This window comes from Podospora pseudopauciseta, chromosome 1, assembly GCF_035222475.1.
Source record: "Podospora pseudopauciseta strain CBS 411.78 chromosome 1, whole genome shotgun sequence".
Classification (NCBI taxonomy): Eukaryota; Fungi; Ascomycota; class Sordariomycetes; order Sordariales; family Podosporaceae; genus Podospora; species Podospora pseudopauciseta.
The window spans coordinates 4,098,702-4,117,323 of NC_085892.1; the positions used below are offsets into that span (position 1 = coordinate 4,098,702).

An 18,622-nucleotide genomic window follows, 5' to 3' on the forward strand; every position below is an offset into this window, starting at 1 on the left:
GTGTGTTTACAAATCGTTACAGCATGACGAGAAGCAGTCCACAGCAGGCCGTGGTGAGGTATTTTGTCTCTGGACCGAGAATGTTCAGAGCCATTGCTCTGCCGAAACAAGACGGCCGCAATTGCACGACAGGGTCGTCAGGATCCAATCATGCATGGTTGTCGCAATCTGCCCGAAAATATGTGTCTCCAACGTTTGCGGGGAGGAGGGGAGAGGTGGGGGGGAGAGAATAACACTACACCTTGAACCCACACAGGAGTTTTCGGCTGGCATTCGGCAGAATAGGGGATCTTCATCAAGCAGTTAAGGGGGGGAGGGGGGGGCTTATCGTTGCAGCCGATACGAGCCTTCGGGGTGAGTACGGAGCTTTTATCGGTCGTGCCATCCGCTGCCGGTTTTCTCGTCGTCAACTCGCTCTCGACGGAACAGACGGGCCATCAGGTCTTAACAGTGATTCGATACACCGTAGGTGTGGATGGATGGAATCGGGACCCAACTCGACAACAAACCCGGCCAAGAACTGCACTTCTCAATGGCTGCCCGCTGCTGGCCCTTGCCCTGTCAATCTGTCTAGTTCGAGTGCCAGTTCGTGGTCCCGGTGTGCATGTGCGTGTGCTTGACAGAAACACGGGGTGTGCGACGACTGTGGTGTATGGCGAGCACCCCGTTCTGAAGCTCTGGTGTGGCTAGCTTGAGACGGGGTTGGTCAGCAAGTCGGTTAGGTAGGATGTTGCTCTGACTGCAGCTGTCTTTCTGTGAGCACGTTTATCGCCAGTGTAAGTGGTTTCCTATCCACCTTGCCGTCGATGGGGGGTACCTATGCAGGACGCTTGCATTCGAGGCGAGCAGTAAGCGCCAGAGGTTCGTTAAGAAGAAGCGCAATGATTGCATGTTTGCCCTTTCCAACTGTTGGGTTGGTTGGCGTGTGGCTTTGATCTATTGTTTGAGGCTCTTTCCTCGACGGGAAAGTTCTCTGACGGCTTCTTACTGAGCCCTCGGCAGCTTTTGATGCCAGTTCGAAACTAGAAGCACTAGGGCCATTATTCTTCAGGCTCCTATCAAATCAGAGAGGGGTACAGCAACCTGTAAGAGCCCTGCCGCTCTGGCAAGACAAGATCCTTCACACAAAGAGACCACTAGCAATCATATCAAACACCCAGCCTCTTACGTAGTACTTACATGGTGATTGAAATCCATCTCAAGCCTTGATCATGACTCAGTACAAAGCCACTGAGTAGCGGCATTCTGAGTCAAAACTCAGTGGCCTATCCAAAGTTGAGAGGTCCACGACGATGATATCCACCATCAACAGCACTACATACGCCGGAAACACTCAGCAAAGCGTCCAATGACTGGGCCGAAGTGGGTTGTTTTTATGGGCTCTCGCATTACAAAAAGTGCTTGTACTCAAGCACAGAGGTGAAAGCTCTCATAGGCAGACATCCATTTCTGATGCCCTTTTTTAGCCAACAACAGCATCATCAAGCGCCATCACAGGTAGGCTAGCAAGGATCAGGTACAAACACATTTCGTTCCCACTAAATAAAAATACACAAAACCAAGCTACCTATTCAAGCACATCATCACATAACCCCATTCCCATTCCCATTTCCATTATTCCCCCCAAACACCTCACCATTACTCCCCCTATTATGCACCCCATTCCCCAAATCCACCACCACCTCCAACCCCCATTCAACCCCCCTATCCACAAACCGTCCCTGCACCCCCTTTAGTCCCCTCCTCCCCCGGTTTCTTACACCCCCGGTCGCCTCCTCCCCCCCAGTCTCCTTATCAGCCGCCGCCGTTATCCCCTCCCTCTCATCCTCTATGTAATCCTCCAACCGAGCCTTATCTGTCGACGAGACAGCCACCAAGCCAGCTAGTTGATCCCCTTTCAGGACGGGAACATCCCAGACGGCGGTCTGGATCATGATCCCTAGCAAAAAGATTACTGTGGCTGAGACTTGGATGATCAAAAAGGAGAGGTAGGGCCAGTGGATTGATATGACTCTGTTGCCTGTGCCTCCTGGAGTGGTTGCTGTTCCTGAGGCCAAGATGACGCGGCCGCCGGCGTTGGGGGAGGCTCGGAGGCTATTGATCTCAAAGTTAGCTTCTGTCACGTTACAAAGGGTCGCAAAACAAGCCCGCTCATTTGTCAAAGGGTTTTTTTTTGGACAAGGTGGTAGGAGTGACAGAAGAAGAAATAAAAAAAAAAATTAAAAAAAAAAAAAACCAAAAAAAACAAATAGATAATATAAAAAAAAGGCGGGGGAGGGGGAAGGAGGAGGAAACATACGCATTGGTTAGCCCAAAGGCGATATTACTCGTGATATTACCCACCACTTCCCTCGCATCATCATCTCCCGTAACAGAAGAGGTGGCTTCCCCTAGCACCCTCCCCGATGAACCTATCTGCCCTGGAGAGTTGGTGGAGTAATTCCCGTTGAACAAACCCAAAAGGTAACGATGAAGATAGCTTGCGTGCTCCCGGTTGACGGTATACTCCCCCTGTCTCTTCCCAACAACAACCCTTGACGTGCTGCTACTGCCCAAGGCAGAAGAGTGCACCACCTCTGTCTTTGCTACCCCTTCAGACACCTGCACACGGTAGGTATTCACGCAGAAATAGAACAAGATCTCCAAGGCGGAGGTTGACTCGTCTGAGGTGGTGTAAATTAAAAAGAAATTGGCGATGCCAGAGGTGGTTTTCCCTGTGTCGTCGCCTGTGGTGAAGCCTAATGTGTTTCGAACAGGGAGGAAGGATGCATTAATGGTAGAGGTGATGTTGAGGTTGCCGGTGGTGAGGAGAATGCCATTTGGGAGTGTGGCTCGGGGGGAGACGAGGGTGGGAGGGGCGACATTGAGTCGGGGGGTTATATCTGCTGTTGAGGAGCAGATTGCCAAGGAAGAAAAGTCGGGGAAGGTGCACGAGCCGGTCGAGCATGTTGGTGAGAGGTGAGCAATGGGTGAGGAAGGTGGTTGGAACAGAGAGCTGTGGATGGAGGTTATCTCGGCGGGTGAGAGGGCTACATCCTGTTAGCTGATAGGAAACATAAAGGGGCAAGGAGCATACCATTGTAAGGCTCAGGATGGGTGTAAGCCTCGCTCCTCGGCACCGTTGCCGTCCCCCCTACCGCAATCCCACTACCGCCATCACTCAAAGGATACGTAATCGCCGCCTGGGTCAACGGCGACAGCAGAAAAGCTGTTGCTAGCAAAGCTGCAGCTGACATCCCCAGTGCCCTCCCCTTTCTCTTCAACATCAACTTGATGCCCCCTATTGGTGTTCTTTTGGCATCTTCAAACACCCCATAATCTCTGATATCCTTCTCTCCTCTTGCAAACGAGTTCCATTTCAACTGCGACAATCCCTCTCCCAATGGCACCACCAGCGCAGCTTGTGCTATCGCCACCAAGAACCCCACGAGGGTGTTCAAGGATATCGCCATTGGCCATTCAGACAAAGACTGCCCTTCGTGGATCTTGAAAACTACTATTGTGAGAGCAAGACAGACAAGGCTGATGAAGCAACATGTCAGCTCCACAGTCCAGCAGCCCAAATACCCGAAACATCCCTGACTACCATAGCCAGTTCCATGCTGTTGCTTCTTGCGTCTCCTCTGACGATCCCAGGACCTTTGAGTTTTCAAATATTTCTTATTTATTGGTGGGACATCCGGGATGGCATCCTGCCTGGGAATCTGCCCATCAATCTGGGATTCATCCTTTGGTTCCGTTCCCGGACCTGGGTTGAAATAATCGAGATCTTCATAATGCATAAAAGGCCCAGAGTTCGCATGGTTGCCCCGACCTGAAGACAATCGAGTCAGATTACTGGGACGGCTCTCTCTCTGCTGACTTTGCCTCAACCTTTCCGGAACCACATTTTGACTCGTTGTCGAACGAGAGTGATGCCGAAGGTTAGGAGTGCTATTAGTCTGCGTGGTAGATCTCCACGCCGAAGGTGGCACAGGCGTGATTTCTTCTTCTCTTGGAGGCTGCCGCTCACTCGGAGGAGGCGTGATATTCAGCCATGAAGCCGTAACCGGAGGCCCAGACGTCGATAATGTCGGTTCTGGAGCTGGCCCATAAGAAGTCCGAATGGGACCCTTACCCGGCTGCGCCGCCCGCGCCCTCGCTTCGTTCAACTCTCGCAAGTCCCGGCTCCCTCGCCAATATTGAGAAGGTGGGAATGGCACATCCACAGGATGCGATCGAAGCGGTTGTGGAGGTGATGGTTGCGGCACAGGCGGGAGGTCCTTGTTCTGGGTGGCATAGGCGAGCCAGATTGGCGGATAGCTTTCTGTGCGTGGGACATCGGGTCGTTGTGGCACTGGAAGCTGCTGCTGCTGCTGTGACTGTTGTCTCGGCCAAGAGGGAGCTGAGAGGGATTCGTTGTACTGTTGTTGTTGTTGTTGTTGTTGTTGTTGTTGTTGTTGTTGCGCCTGATGCTGCTGCTGCTGCTGCTGCTGCTGTTGCTGGAAGGACCCCGCATTGCCAGCTGCTTGCCAACCCGACTGTGCCGCGGCTTGGTGGTGTTGATGATGGGGAGGCGAAGAAAGACCCAAAGCTGTGCCTCCTCCACTGCCGTATACGTAGTATTGCTGCAGCTGTTCCTGATCGACGTCGTCGCTATCCCCTTGCTGGACAATATCTTCTTCCTGGTCCTCATGGATGGAACTGGCTGGGGACACAGTATGTCGCCCCCCACTGCTCACGGTCCCCACGCGCTGTGGTGATAATGGCGTTTGTGATGAAGACGCATTGGTCGGTTTCCTTGATGGTCGAGTCTCCAAAGGCGAAACTTGTTCCTCGAGGGCTGGTCTCGGGCGCGTAGTGGCAGTATTGGTAGCCACAGTCACTGGTTGTCTACGCGTAGTCGTTGACGATGCTGATGGTACCGATATCATCTGTGGCCGTGAAGAAGGCGCTGTCGATGTCACCGGGGGATAATACGGCTCCGAAAAGACATAACCCTCTTCATCCTCGAGGTAGTATCGGTCATCGTGACACGGAGGACCTGGGGGCATATCGGGCAGCGCCTATCGTTGTCGTCGTGGATTTATCGAGAAGGAACATTTCCCGTCTTAACGAAATCCTCTCATTCCGATATATCCAACCTCAATTCCTTCCCATCGATCCAACAAACACGAAGCTGAGTGAGCGGATTTTCGTTCCTTTGCCGGTCTATCTTACCATCCGTCTCACACAGCCGACGGAGAGTGTAGGCACCGCAGAATCAGACGTGACAACAATTCGTCCCTCCTCCCTCTTGCCCAGTGCCAATTGAACCAGGAGGTGGAGAAAACAAAAACAGCGACGGGGAAGTTTGAAGAGCAAAAAAGAAGATCAAATCGAATGATGAAATGTTTGGTTTAGCCAAACAACCACTCTTACCTACCCACCCCTCTCTCCTCATGTCTGAGGTAAGCTCAGCTTGGTTTAGTACATCGGGGAGGGGTGATGATGCACGATCCGTACCTGTCCATTTCTTACATACATAGACGATCCCGGCTACACACACACACACACACACAGAACACAAGGCCCAACAAACACACCCATTCACAAACCCACCACCCTCACAAGCAGACTTTTTCATGCGTGCCTTGATTTTTCAACGTTTTATTGCCAAAGCCACCTGCACTCTCATCCGGCTTAGCTTCACTGGTGATATCTGTACCTTTTTTGCGCAATGTCGTCAATCAATCCCCCATCCCGTTTCCGTCCATCACCAAATACACCCAACTCACCAATGTCTCTGTACCCTTAGCCGTTTGATGACTGAACCAGGCTTTTCGTTTTATTATCCACCCTCACTGATTGCTCGCAGCAACAAGCAGGCCGAGGCCAGGGCCGGTGAGAATTTTAGGCCGGGTAGCTGCTGTTGCTGCTTGCCTCTTCCCCAGCCTCTTCCCTCCCAATCGAGGCATAAGATGTGATACAATCCTTGGCATGACCTCGATCTCCAGAATCCGACTATTTCTATATTTCCACGAGGATCAACAAACTTGCTGGAAAGGTGAAATAATTTGATCTATATGATATAATCGACTTATACACCCAGTTAATAGAGCAGAAAAAAAAGGGTCCAGTCCACTCAGTCGTTGTTGTACTACGGACTTTTATGGTGGAGCCAAACCCACCACAGCACCACCCCCGAGCCGGGACAAATAACATCCCAGAGAAAGCTGCTGCCTGAAGATTGAAAAAACCTCACGTTCAAAACACTTGCACAAATCCCTATTCAGGAAACAGTGTTTTTACCATCATTCTAACCTTTATGAAGCCGAAAAATGAGAAGCATTATGTTGTTTGTGAACCAAGATCGCTAGAAACCTCACAGAACCCCCAAAATAAGACGAACAATTGCTGCGCCGCCGCGCGGTAGTCTCGGCACAGGCGGTCAGCTCCAAACAGAAATGCAAAAATCCCGAGCTGCCGCGGCCGCTCGATAAGATGCTGAGCTCCAATATACTCAAGCCCTCAAGCCTCAGGCCCTCAGGCCCTCAGGTCCTCAAGTCCTCGAGAGAGAAGGGTGTCACGACCAGTCCCGGCCCGGTTACACTGCATTTTGATCCCCTCTTTTCCCTTTTTCTTCTCCGCATCTCCCCAGAGTGCCTTCCATCCCACTTCCCCACTTCCTCAATCCTGAAACTTGTGGCTTTGGCGAGCTGAGATGCAAAGAATTCACGTTCAATGCTGCAATCTACTTAAGCAACTGTTTTAATTGTTAAGTAAGTGAAGTGATGGCACCGAGCAAAGTCGCCGAACGGAAGCCGATGATGGGTGGACCCACCCGGTGCCGACCCGACCCGGCCCGGCGAACAGGTGGATCTACGTCGGACGCCGAGCCAACCGGGGTCGAGGCCGGCCCAAAGAAAAACTGACAGTCTGCCTTGTCAAAAGTATACAATCCCGATCCTGTATTTTTGGTTCATCCAAACCGAGAACAACAAATTCCAGATTATAGAACCTGGGACCAAACCACCGGTAACATCACCCCCAAGGGCAGCTTCTACCCAACGGCACAGGCCCAATCCATCGCATCCAATATCACTCAGTCAAAAGGCAAATACCGGTAGACTTCTCTATTGTCCTAAATCATAACACTTATACATCCACCACCTCCCACCCAATACCCATCGCGCGCACGCTTCGCTCATGTTATACCCCCCTTGATGATGCCCCTTAAATTATGCCACACCCAACAACCAAGCAGCTTTTTGACCCTGTCAACATGTCCGATAAATAAAAGCCCGTACACAAAACAACGATATAAACCGCTGAACTCATCCCTCCAATAAGAAAAAAAAAAACCTCACTAAACGCCCTATCCCATGTGACCCCCCATGAAACAAAACACACCAATCCAACTCCCTAGCCATGTAATCCCTGGGGTAATTCCTTATATAATAACAAGACAGAAAAATACACACCACTACTAATCTCGGTACGCAGTGAATGAACCCCCAGACGTAGATTCCACATGCGTCACGCTCGACGCCTCCGACCCTGATGATGCGCTCCGTCTGAACAGCCAGTCCTAATGGCGATGTTCATGGCCGTGATCATGGCTGTGATCGTGATCCGAGTGTGAGTGAGAATGGCTGCTTTCTGGTCGTGATCCAGCTGCAGAAGTGTTGCAGCACCCCTTCCCAACACAGTCATCAACACAGTCCAGGAGGCACGCATCCTCCTCTTCTAGCTCTCCACACCTTGGCGCCGCGATAACTGTTGAGCCATCCAACCCCATATTCACCACCGATTCGTGGTCATGCCCCTCATCCAAACAGAACTCTGGTTGGATCGTAGCGCTGTGAATACCGTAGGCGTGCAAGCATTTCCTAGCCATCTTAGCCACCTCCATGTATCTCGCGCCACCAGCCTCGGAGAGAGGGAAGGCGACCTTGATATGCATCGAGGCCACGATCTTGGTATCAGAGAGCTGCCAGATATGGACGTGGTGGCAGCTGACAACCCCGGGAAGACACTGGATATCCTCCTTGACTTCTTGCAGGTCGATGTTTTCTGGCGTGGCCTGAAGAAGAACCTTGGATGTCGCCTTGGTGAGAGGAATGGCCGATTTGAGGATGATGAGCGTAATGAATAGAGAAACCGCTGGATCAGCGTATCTCTTGCCGCTCCAGTCTGTCAGCCAAATGATGAGCGCGGTCGCAATGACACCCACATTTCCAAGCGCATCTCCCAGTACGTGAAGGACCATGGCGTCCATTCCCATATCGGCGTGACTGTGGCCGTGCTTCTTTCCAGGCTTCTTTGGCTTGTTGTGATTATGCGAAATGTGAACGACCGAGTTGCGCCTAGACCGTTTCCCATGAGTATGCGCAGGTTCCGCCTCTTCCGGAATCACAGCATCTCCGCTTTGCTCAAGCAATGGCTGCTCCTCCTGAGCAGGCCCGTCAAGGAGCGCACTTTCATCCTCAGTATTACTGTCGCTGCTGGATCCATCATCGACCGGGGGTTTGGTAGCGGCGATGATCTCCTGTCGAAAACTGGCGGGGTGGATGCTGATATCGTCTATACTCAAACGGCCGTGCTGCCGGGCAGCCTGAAGACGTTTCTTGTGCCCGGAACGAGAACCTTGGCGAGAATGGCTATCAGTTGAAAATCGAATGTTTCCACCCGGAGATTCAGGGATCAAAGCAGGAGGCTGCTCGTTGATGGGCGATGCCAGGTCCCGGTAGCCGGCGCGTCCCTCCTCTGCCGTGCTAACATCTGCTTCGTGTGTATGCGAGTGTCCGTCGCCATGGTCGTGGGCGTGGTCATGGTCATGGGCGTGGTCATGGTCGTGATCCCCAGGCCCATGCGAATGTCCGTGTCCACCAAGAACGACAAAGCCAACCAAGTTTGACGCCAATCCCATGCAGCCCACAACAAGGATGAGTTGAGGGTTTTCGATATCAGGTGGATCAACGAGTCGTGAAATGGCTTCGAGTACGATAGAAACGCAAAGGGCGATGAGGAAGACAGCGTTGAAGAACGCACCCAGAATTTCGGCACGAACCCACTACAGATCAACTCAGTCAGTTACACAGATTTCCAGAGCGGGCATGATGGCGCTGGGCGAGGCGGAACTCACTCCGTATGAGAATCTGTTGGTGGTTGCCTTTGCCGCTACAGAGACGGCCCATAGACCGACGAGCAGTGAGATGATATCGTTTAACTAGCAGATGGTTAGCGACGAGGGAAATAAGCCGGATGACGAGGCAATAGGTACCATATGAAAGGCATCCGCCATCAGCGCCAGTGACCCAACCATGAAGCCGACAGTGAGCTCCAGGATGAAGAACATGACGTCGATGACGAGCATCACCTTGATGCGCGTCGACTTCGACCACCCCATCTTGAATGTCGTTCCGAAAGAATTCCTCCAAAAATTGAGTCGGGGTTGGTGATGTATCTCGCGCTCGATGTGTTATGCCAACAACAGTGGGATGAAAAGAGAAAACAACAAAAAGATGGGATGTGTTTTGCGATGGCGCAGGTCAGACCGAGACGTCTGGTCTTTGCGTGATCAGACTGGGCGAGAATTCGCCGCCCCTCGCTGTTGACTAAAAAGGTGTGAGATGGCTAGCGTGCCCAGCGGTCGGGTCCAGGAATAAAAAACGTTGGCCGGGGGTTGCGATTATCTTTCAGACCCCTGTCCCGCCCTGCCGGTGACCTTCCTCAAAGAGATGCTTCAGCTGAAAGTTCAGATCAGTATCCGTAGCCCCATCGCATTCGCGCGTTCAATAGTTTGGTGACACTCTTGTAGAAATACACACAAGATAGATGGCGTTGATCTGATCGCAAGGAACGGCATCTTGTTGCGCTCCCTCGCTGAGGTGTGCTGGCTCGTGGCAGTGAAAGGAAGCCGGCCCTGGTGACATCAATCAGGCGCCCCGCTTGCCCTGGAATGCCCCGCCTTTTTGAATCGCCGCAGCAATCGAGAGAAAGCCGTCGGAGTTCACATTCGGTAGAGACTCGTTCTAGCAAGTTGACTGTTTGTGGGAGACAGTCCCGTGTTTGAGGATATTAGCTACCGAATCTATTTTCTTTCTGGAATCCAACCTTATTCTCAATAAACTTTGTCCTGCCAGGAACAAGCACCGTTGGCGAACTCTAAACTTATGTGTAACGTCCCTGAATCCATCCACCGGTGCACTTGGACCCTCACCAAAACCGTTGAACCAGAACAGGCCTGTTTGACTCAGCTAACCTGGTGATGCATTTACCTACGCGCCAGCGAGCTCACTTATCAGCAAGGAATGGCCAGACGTGGTGATATCAAACTACCGATACAACACCAACCCAAGACTTTCGGCGCGGGGGCTAGTACCCTTTTGAGCAGGTGACTACGCGAAGATCAACTACACTATCCTCAACTCAACCATACGCATGAACATTCGTGGACAACTACCTGCCTGTAACGTCAGGTCCTATGCCGTGGAAAAGTCAAAACTAGCGCTTTATAGGGCAACAAGTCATGCGAACTCTTACGGGCCGCTGATTTAGAAGCTCTCAGGTTACACCACATTCAGGTGTCGAAGCTATCATCTTCAGTAACCAGGAACACATACATAACAAAGGACGGTGCTTCAACACTGAACATCGATTGACCTTAGATCATGTCATCGACAATGTTATACCCAAGTATTGCTCCTAGACTCGGGTGCATGGAAGGTCGACCAATGAGTTGTACTTGGAAATGGGTGTTCGAACAGACTCGTCCCCACCCACACAAAGTACACCAATTACGCAGTGTTTTATATAGGGATTTGTAACATTTTTGCAAGATTTCTCATTAAGTATGCGGCTCCTACTTTCCCACAACATACCGAACACCAACGACATGGAATTCAGCCCCTACTTAAGCCTGACTTTTCAACCACATTCCCAAGAATGCGTATGCCGCGACCACCACAATATCTACGAGTTTAACAGAAAAACACTTTCAAAAAAAGAGACGTAGGATATTCGGGGTCAAAAGTTGAAGAAAACAAAACATACAACACCGAGGATTCCCCAGTGGTCACCCACCTGAGTACTAGTTCGGCGTTCAGCTGTTTGACGAGGGCAGAGCAGACGGGATGCCGTATTTTCAGCTGACTATGGTCGTATGCGACAATTCTGTACCAAAATCTAGTTTATATCCTAATGGGTGAGATATTGCCCATTTGTGGGTTCCATGTAAGACACCAACATGAGCACGCCCAACCCTATACCTAGCCCAACATAACAGCAGCGACAAACAAAATAGTCGAAACCCACACAACAGGTAAAATGAGCGAGTCTTTGTCAGATCTCATATAAGATTGACTAGAGATGATTCAAGGTGAATGAAATTTGGGTCCATGGTTTGGGATCCAATAGGATTAGGCTGCCATTTGTCACGCAAGTCTCACAGGGTCGAGTGTCAGCACTGAAAAGAGATTGACTTAAGTAAGCACACCATCCTTGTGCAAAGCTGGCAGTCCATCTCTCTTGCACTGTAAAGTTGAGACCAGACTTACAACTTTCTTCATAGATATATCCTAATAATCATACCATGGCATGTTTCTTCCTCCCCAGTGGAATCGACGAAGGTGGGTCGAACCAGAGCCCATTCGCCCCTCCTCCCTCCAAAGCCCAGCAAGCCTGTGTAAGTTGCCGAAAGCAAAAGTGAGCCTCCCTCTGAACCCCCTTCTCATGAGCCAACACTGACAACACGCCCAGGAGAAAATGCGACAAAATCCTTCCCACATGCGGCCTCTGCGCCAGAATGGCCCGGCCATGCGATTACACCATCCTCGACACGATCCCACAACAGCAACCGGCCCAAGCATCATCAGAGGAGCTCGCAACCCTCCAGGCCCGGCTGTGTGAGCTAGAGAATCGTCTCAACAATGCCTCTCGAACTCAACAACCACCACCGCCACGACAACCATTACCACCTACCATGCACATCAACCCTGAAATTCTCCCTCCTCTACCTCCCAAGCCACCCTCGCCCCTCTGGTCCCCTTCTGCTGTCCCCTCCCGCTTTCCCACCTCCTTATTCCTCGACCTGGACGCCTTCAACTGGTCCACCACCCCCATCCCCGCCCCCAATATGCCCATCCCAAGTGAAGTCCTCGACATCCTATCCAGAGGCACAACAGTCCAAGACACCGCCACCGAATACTTCCACGGCACCCACGCTTGGTTCCCCTTCATCTCCAAAAAACGCATGGAGCTCGGGCTGTCCCTCTGGGAAGCCGGTCCCGAACTTGCCTTCCTCTTTCTCGGCATGAAACTGGTAAGCACCCCAGTCAACAACGGGGTGGAGCCAGCCGGCAACCCGCTGTATACCGCAGCGAAAAGATTCTGGGCTTCGCTCGAACAAGCCGGGAGCGTGAGCCTGCAGTTTGTCCAGGGGATGGTGCTGGTGACGGTTTATGAGATGGGGCAGGGGATATACCCCGCGGCGTGGATCAGTGTAGGAGTGCTGGGGAGGTGGGTTGAGGTTTTAGGACTGCCGGGGTTTAGAAGAGGAGGAGTGGTGTTGGGGAGCGTGGTACGTCTTTTCAGCTGCTGTGATGATGACTCTGAAACCGATGATGGATGATGCTGACAGTACCTTCAAAAAGACAACCTGGACTGAATCCGAAGAACGCCGCCGTTTGTGGTGGGCAATCTACATTCTTGATCGCTGCATCTGCCTCGGCAACAAGAGATGTTTCTGCCTTCCGGAGCCAGACGAGTCTTTTGTCCTGCCGGTAGATGATAAAGCTTTTGTTAGTCCCCCTTCCCACTTGCTACCAAGTCACTAACCCACCCCCCCCGCCCCTCCAGGACGAAGGCAACCCAACCCTCTCCCCCACTAACCCCCTACCAACAACCCCGTTCACCACCCAGGCTCTTTCCCCCTTCACCCGCCTAGTCCAGTCCGCCCTGCTCCTCTCCCGCACCCTAACCCACGTCCGCACCGTCATCCAATCCAACATCTCCAACCGCCCCGTCCCATTCTCCCTTCCCCTTCTCACGTCCCTCGCCACCGACCTGGTTAACTTCACCCAGGTGATCCAATCCGAACTTTCCCCCGAACCACCCTCCCCCGGGACTACCACCACCCCCTCCTCCACCTCAACCTTCCCCCCCACCACCACCACCACCGTCTCCCCTTGCTACACCATCTCCCTCCTCCCGTCTCTTTCAATAGCCCTCTCAACTCTAATCCTCCTCTTCGACACCTACTGCACCCCCGAAAACCAACACCTCGGCCCCCCCCTCCCCGGCCCCGAAGCTCCCCCCCTCCAGTCCCCCTCCCACATTTCCTTTGCTCAGCAGTCTATGCAAGGGCTACGGGAGACCTCCCTCAAGATCCGCGAGCTCTCCCTCGAACTCCTCGACCTGCTCGTCCTCCCCTCCCAAGAAAAAAAACTCTCCCCTTTGTGCCTCGACAGCCTCTACGCCTCAATGGCAACACTGCACTGGTTATGGAAAGAAGGCGGCGACGCGGAGGTGAGAGAGGCGCTCGAGGATGTGCGACGGTGCATAAGCAGGACGAGCATGCGGTGGCGGGTGTCGAGAGAGTACCTCGAAATACTCAAACGGCAAGACGTCAGCTTTGCCATGGCTTTCAGGGCTGAGAGTGGCAAGTCATGTTTGACACGTGTGGACGGATCGTAATCGCCGCTGTTGTTGACAATGATGGGCCCCGTATGAACAAGCAAATGTTAAAACTCCATAATAAACGTTGAGGTATACACTGGATGGATAATACATAACATAACGCCAATTCTTCTCAGTTGAACCCCAAACACCATTGGCTTGCTTGCTTGCTTTCCCATAGTCTAACAAATACCTCCCCTCAAAACTTGTAAACCTGCTCAGGGGTATACCCCAACTCCTTCAAAATCCCCTTCAACTCCCCCTGGTCCCTCGGGCTCTTCTTGTTCCCCGAAATGCTGTCCATCATCCCCGGTGGCCCGCAAACAAAAACCTTGATGTTCTCATTCTTCGGCTCCGGCAACACAGTCTTCAGCAGCTCCTTGTTGATGAACCCCTTCGCACCAGTCCACTGCTTGGGCGGGTTGTCCAAGACATAAAACGCCCTGAACCGCTGAGGGTAGTGGTTCTCGAGCGTGGCCAGCTCGTTCTTCAACAAGATATCATCCGCGCTGACGTTGCCAAAAACCAAGGTAACCTTGGTCTTATCCTCGGGGTTGTTGAAGATGGTCCTGAGCAGCTGGTACATGGGCGTGATCCCCGTACCACCAGCCACAAGAGCAATATGCTCATGCTTGTTCGGCGACCAAGCATACTTTGGCAGCGGCCCCTTCACATCAAGCCTCTGACCGGGAGCCATATCGTGCAAATGGGTGCTCATCGGGCCATTGGGGTACTTCTTCACCAACAAATCAATATACCCCGGCGTGTCCTCGTCGCTGATTGGCGTGTATGGCCTCAAAACAGCCTTCTCGGCATCCACAGGCTTGTACTTTGTCAAAATGGCACTCGCGACAGGAAGGCCAGAGACCATGTCATCCTCGGGCAGGCGGAAACGAAGACGCTTCGAGTTGTGGTTGATGATCTCCACCTCCTCAAGCTTGAGGCTGAGGAAGCCCTGGTCGCCGCCGGTGAAGGCTTTCTTGGCCTCGACGCCCGGGATCTTCTCCGCGACGGCGGCGGAGGCGTTCTTGACCTTTTCTTGGGCCTTGTTCGCGGCGGTGGAGCCGGAGAGGAAGTAGTAGCCTGCACCGGCGAGACCGGCGGCGGCGGCGGCGCCGTAGAGGAGGGTGTTGTTGCTGCCCTTGGAGGAGGGGGAGGGGTCGGTGGCGTAGCTGCGGATTTGCTGCAGAATCAAAAAAAATGTCAGTCAATGCGGTACAGGAGCCATGATTGCAGGATGCGAAAGAAGCTCGAAAGCTACCGCTTAGTCTGCGGTTGGTACATCCCTCGTGCTGACCCAGCGATGACGCAGTTGGGGAGAGGGAGACAGCGAACAAAAAATTAGACTCACGCGCTTGAGGGGCGCAGAGACCCGGAAGGCGGACCGACTAGCGACGAATAGACTCATTGTTGGTGGTGATGTTGACGTTTTTTTTTTTTGTTGGAGGTGTTGGAGAAGAAGATCAAGAACTCCAAGAACGAGAACAGGACCCGGGTGTTTGTATCTCAATCGGAGTGGAGGGAGGGGGGAAAGAGACGGGAGATCTGTAAAAAAAAGGTGGAGGAAATCTGACCCTCTAGGATGTTGCTTGATTAGCCGTTGTTCCTACCCAGCGATTCCGGCGATTTACGTCATCCTCTCCCCCAAGGCCCGCTAGAAACATGCCCTGCAGCACGACTTATCAAGTTGGGTTTTTGGTGATGGAACAGGTGGGGTCTGTCTGAAAGTTGAGATGTCATCAGGAGTCTTGATGGCAGTGTTCATCTCTTGTTTTTAGAATCGAGGAATTAGGTAATTGCCAATGGCTTCAGATGGCAGGTTTGGGCATGTGTGTTTTGATCAATGTATCCTTTTCTTCAACAGCAATCCTCTATCTCTCACAAACATCAACACAACAAACACCCTCCTCTGAACTATTTATCAACCTTATGATGGCACATGTCCCACCCACCCACTCCAATGCAATTCTTTATAACGAAAGACAGCCTCACCAACACCCAGCAATGATCTCAACCATCCACACAGACAAACACATCTCACCTTCCCCACCCACCATCACAACAACGCAACACTCGGAAAACAAGACCATAGAAAGACTCAAATGGGCTCCCATCATGATCATTCAGCATTCAACATCAAAAAAAAAGATGACAAACGACAAAAAAAAAGATAATAAACAACCAAGAGAGGAAAAAATAAAACCAGTAGGGTAAAAAGCCATTTCAAAGACAATAAAACATTTCGCTCTTCCTTTTTTCCACACAACCCACCCTAGAATTTCCGCCCAGCTTTGGGGGGAAAAACAAAAGAACCAGTCCTCTCATTTTATCAAGGCTCTGGGGTTAGGGGGTAGATATTAGTAGTACATTTGTCTTGACGAGTTCAACAACACCAATTCCCTACTCCACGCTTTGCCATGCCCAATAATTTGTCCTGGTCCTGTGAGAACATTGCTGCTTCCTTCTCGTGTGTTGAAGCTACAGCCCGAAATTTCACCTCCCCTACTTTCTCGCATTATCACCTGGACGCCCTCTTTGTACTCTCCAGCTTCGCATCCGGTAGCGTTTCCAATCCTGGCTCCCCTTTCTTGGTGGTGCTTATCACGTCTTGACTTCCTCTCCTGGGAAATCCGGCCTCGTTGTGGAAGAGTAGTGTTGGCGTGTTGGCTTGAGAGCCTCCTCGCTGGCCGTGGTAATGCACTACTTGTGGAGGTGGCTGGCCAGCTTGTGTACCCAGCAGGTGTTGTGGGTAGGGGTCTAGGTCCTTGCTGCTCGTGCTAAAGGTTGATACTACCGGCTGGTGAAACCCGTTTGTTCCGGTTGCTGTCACTGTCGACCCGGAGCCTACGGTTGTGGCAGGCGATTGTGGAAGCTGATATTCGGTTTGAGTTGGGGTTCCCGCTTCGTTTGTGGCATTGCTGGGGCTTCCGGGGCTGGTAGTATCCAGTTGCCCTGTCAAGCTCGTCATGCCACCTTCAATATCACGGAGCAGCCGAACATATTCCTCAGGGACAAGCCCACTCTCTTGTGTTCTCGGATCCTCGGCCACAAGCCAGCCTTGACCATGCCGATATGATACCCAGATGATCTGACCCTCCACGAGCGGGAGCTCGTTCTCGTTCTCGCGCTCAAAATCAAAGAGAGCCACGGCTTTGCCGTGCATTTCCTCGTCGGGAGACGTGATGGTGAATTGATAGTCCCGTGAATAGCGGGATTCGTCAACGTTGTGGTATCCTGGCGAGGAGCACGTGCTCGAGTTGTCCGAATCGTAGGCGTCCTCGTCAGCGTAGCCCCTGGGCTGCTGGTTGGCGATTTGGTATGGCTCGTTTCCATTCCCGGCGTGTCCGTTGCCAGTGTGTCCCGCCTGTCCCGGTGGATAGGTCACGTATTCGCCGCCTGGGCCGTTCGCTTCGTTCCCTTGGTTGATGTAGTACCGGTCAGCTCCGTCGGCGTTGGTGCCGACGTAGAAGCCTCTATCGCCGCCATAATGGTCCTGGCTCATGAGCTGCTCACGGCCAACCCGACTCCTGCCGTAGATGCCACCCGATGAGGTCTTGTGATGCTTCCTGTGCCGAGAACTGACGACTGGGCTCTGGAGATCCTCGTCTTCGCTCCACGGTGGGCCGTCTGCCAGATGGATAGAGGGCAGATCAGCCGGTCTGCCGTGTGAGCCCCCGCCGCCACTGCTCCAGAAGTGGCCATCCCAGCCCCGGTTGTCCCAGGCGGTTGGTGGGTCCGAGAGACGTCGCTGCTCGCTGGCGGGGGTGGTCATGCCCGAGGGCGGTCGTGATGGCTCCGGGGGCGGACCATAGTGAAGCGGGTGACCAGGCGGGTAGGCAAAGTCTCGTACGAGCGTGTAGGGCAGGCTCGAGGGGAGGAGGGGGAAGATGTGAGAGGGCGGGCGTGACCGTGAGGGTAGCGAACTCGTGGTCGAGTACTGCGACAGCCGGTTCTTGGACGCGTGCGACATTGGGCGAGGAAGTTGGCTCCTGCGAGCGGGAGGTGAGGTGATGAGCGGTGGAAGTGCGGGGTGGGCCGCGTTCGCAGTCACCGGCGACGATATGGCGGGCGGCGACGTCGCTGGAGAGTTTGCGGGCGATAGGATCGCCGTCATGGTTTCCGAAGAAAGAGACGGCGGGACGGGCGTAGAAGAATTACTGATGTCGGGCGGGTGGGGTGCGGCCCTTTGCGCGCTGGCCGCTGGCTCGATTCGCTCGAAATCGAATAGCTGCGTGGGGACCCCCAACCAGGCCTGCTCCCTACACTAAACCAGGGGTTGATAACTGGGGTCCGCGACTCGACCGAGTCTTGACCTTGCGCCTTCGAAACGCACGGTCTGTTTACTTTTTTGTCGTTGTTTAGAGCGAGGTTGTATTGTTGAGAAGAGAATCGTGTTTGACCCTCTCTTGTGACGGGGTCCGGACGGACCCTCGTTTCTCGAGGAACTGGAACCTCCTCTCTGCTCTCAGGCGCTGGCGCTGGCGCTGGCACTGGCACTGGCGCAGAACGGGGGCGGGCGTCTTCACAGTGCAGAAAAAAAAGATCAGACGAACGAAACTCGGCGGCTCGGAGGGGTGGAGCGTTGGGGGAACCTAGAACTGGTCGTTCGCTCGAGGCTCGACTCCAGAAGGTCGGAGAAAGGGGGGGGCAATGGGTGTCTGTTCCCACGTGGAAGGGCTGTCGAGAACAGTGGTGGTAGATGAGGACGTGGAAAAGAGAGCCAAATCAATTGGCCATTCCCAGAGCAAACATGGTGTTTGACAGACAGTCGGAAGTCAAAGATGAGGGGAACCACCCACTACAACCCGCGAGCGGAACACAGCGCACACAACAGGCAGAGAAGCGGGCGGCTGGCCGGGTTGCTTAAGCGCGCTGCGGCCAGAATCAGAGACCAGGCCCCAGCAATTGCCAATCACTCTCCATTTTCTATTCACCATCTTTCATACTGTGTACAGATAGATGGATAGCCAGCTATGTAAGATCT

At 52.9% G+C, this 18,622-nt stretch overlaps 5 protein-coding genes across 5 annotated transcripts; 1 reads left to right on the forward strand and 4 right to left on the reverse strand.

Annotated features, from left to right (window-relative positions):
• Window positions 1–1,583: 1,583 nt before the first annotated feature.
• On the reverse strand, window positions 1,584–6,416 carry QC763_111590 (uncharacterized protein; the record flags this gene model as incomplete). Its single annotated transcript, XM_062907745.1, has 3 exons — window positions 3,077–6,416; window positions 2,300–3,029; window positions 1,584–2,094 (listed from the first exon to the last, which is right to left on the reverse strand). Exons 1-3 carry the CDS (start codon window positions 5,031–5,033, stop codon window positions 1,584–1,586), a joined length of 3,198 nt encoding a protein of 1,065 aa, XP_062770715.1. The 5' UTR covers window positions 5,034–6,416.
• A 972-nt stretch (window positions 6,417–7,388) lies between these two features.
• Window positions 7,389–10,003, reverse strand: ZRC1 (Zinc resistance conferring protein). The gene is given in 5 exon segments (XM_062907746.1): window positions 7,389–8,797; window positions 8,816–9,034; window positions 9,107–9,190; window positions 9,245–9,710; window positions 9,792–10,003. 4 exon segments carry the CDS (start codon window positions 9,368–9,370, stop codon window positions 7,550–7,552), a joined length of 1,677 nt encoding a protein of 558 aa, XP_062770716.1. The 5' UTR covers window positions 9,371–9,710; window positions 9,792–10,003; the 3' UTR covers window positions 7,389–7,549.
• A 1,391-nt stretch (window positions 10,004–11,394) lies between these two features.
• QC763_111610 (uncharacterized protein) lies at window positions 11,395–13,687 on the forward strand. The gene is made up of 4 exons (XM_062907747.1): window positions 11,395–11,667; window positions 11,722–12,541; window positions 12,615–12,761; window positions 12,820–13,687. The coding sequence occupies exons 1-4, from the start codon at window positions 11,555–11,557 to the stop codon at window positions 13,654–13,656; spliced, it is 1,917 nt and encodes a 638-aa protein (XP_062770717.1). The 5' UTR covers window positions 11,395–11,554; the 3' UTR covers window positions 13,657–13,687.
• Window positions 13,684–15,287, reverse strand: MCR1 (NADH-cytochrome b5 reductase). The gene is made up of 2 exons (XM_062907748.1): window positions 14,990–15,287; window positions 13,684–14,821 (listed from the first exon to the last, which is right to left on the reverse strand). The coding sequence occupies exons 1-2, from the start codon at window positions 15,044–15,046 to the stop codon at window positions 13,838–13,840; spliced, it is 1,041 nt and encodes a 346-aa protein (XP_062770718.1). The 5' UTR covers window positions 15,047–15,287; the 3' UTR covers window positions 13,684–13,837.
• Window positions 15,288–16,156: 869 nt separating this feature from the next.
• On the reverse strand, window positions 16,157–17,752 carry NBP2 (HOG (high osmolarity glycerol) pathway protein; the record flags this gene model as incomplete). The annotated part of the gene is made up of 1 exon (XM_062907749.1): window positions 16,157–17,752. One exon carries the CDS (start codon window positions 17,750–17,752, stop codon window positions 16,157–16,159), a length of 1,596 nt encoding a protein of 531 aa, XP_062770719.1.
• Between the last annotated feature and the right edge of the window lie 870 nt (window positions 17,753–18,622).

Excerpts from the sequence above, each read along its gene's own strand:
- ZRC1 (XM_062907746.1), bottom strand. The coding sequence starts at position 9,370 with ATGGGGTGGTCGAAGTCGACGCGCATCAAGGTGATGCTCGTCATCGAC. Across the intron at positions 9,191-9,244 it reads TGGCGGATGCCTTTCATATG|TTAAACGATATCATCTCACT; the intron begins GTACCTATTGCC and ends ACCATCTGCTAG. Across the intron at positions 9,035-9,106 it reads CCAACAGATTCTCATACGGA|TGGGTTCGTGCCGAAATTCT; the intron begins GTGAGTTCCGCC and ends GTTGATCTGTAG.
- QC763_111610 (XM_062907747.1), top strand. The coding sequence starts at position 11,555 with ATGGCATGTTTCTTCCTCCCCAGTGGAATCGACGAAGGTGGGTCGAAC. Across the intron at positions 11,668-11,721 it reads GTAAGTTGCCGAAAGCAAAA|GAGAAAATGCGACAAAATCC; the intron begins GTGAGCCTCCCT and ends CAACACGCCCAG. Across the intron at positions 12,762-12,819 it reads CGGTAGATGATAAAGCTTTT|GACGAAGGCAACCCAACCCT; the intron begins GTTAGTCCCCCT and ends CCGCCCCTCCAG.
- MCR1 (XM_062907748.1), bottom strand. The coding sequence starts at position 15,046 with ATGAGTCTATTCGTCGCTAGTCGGTCCGCCTTCCGGGTCTCTGCGCCC. Across the intron at positions 14,822-14,989 it reads TCTCTGCGCCCCTCAAGCGC|CAAATCCGCAGCTACGCCAC; the intron begins GTGAGTCTAATT and ends TTGATTCTGCAG.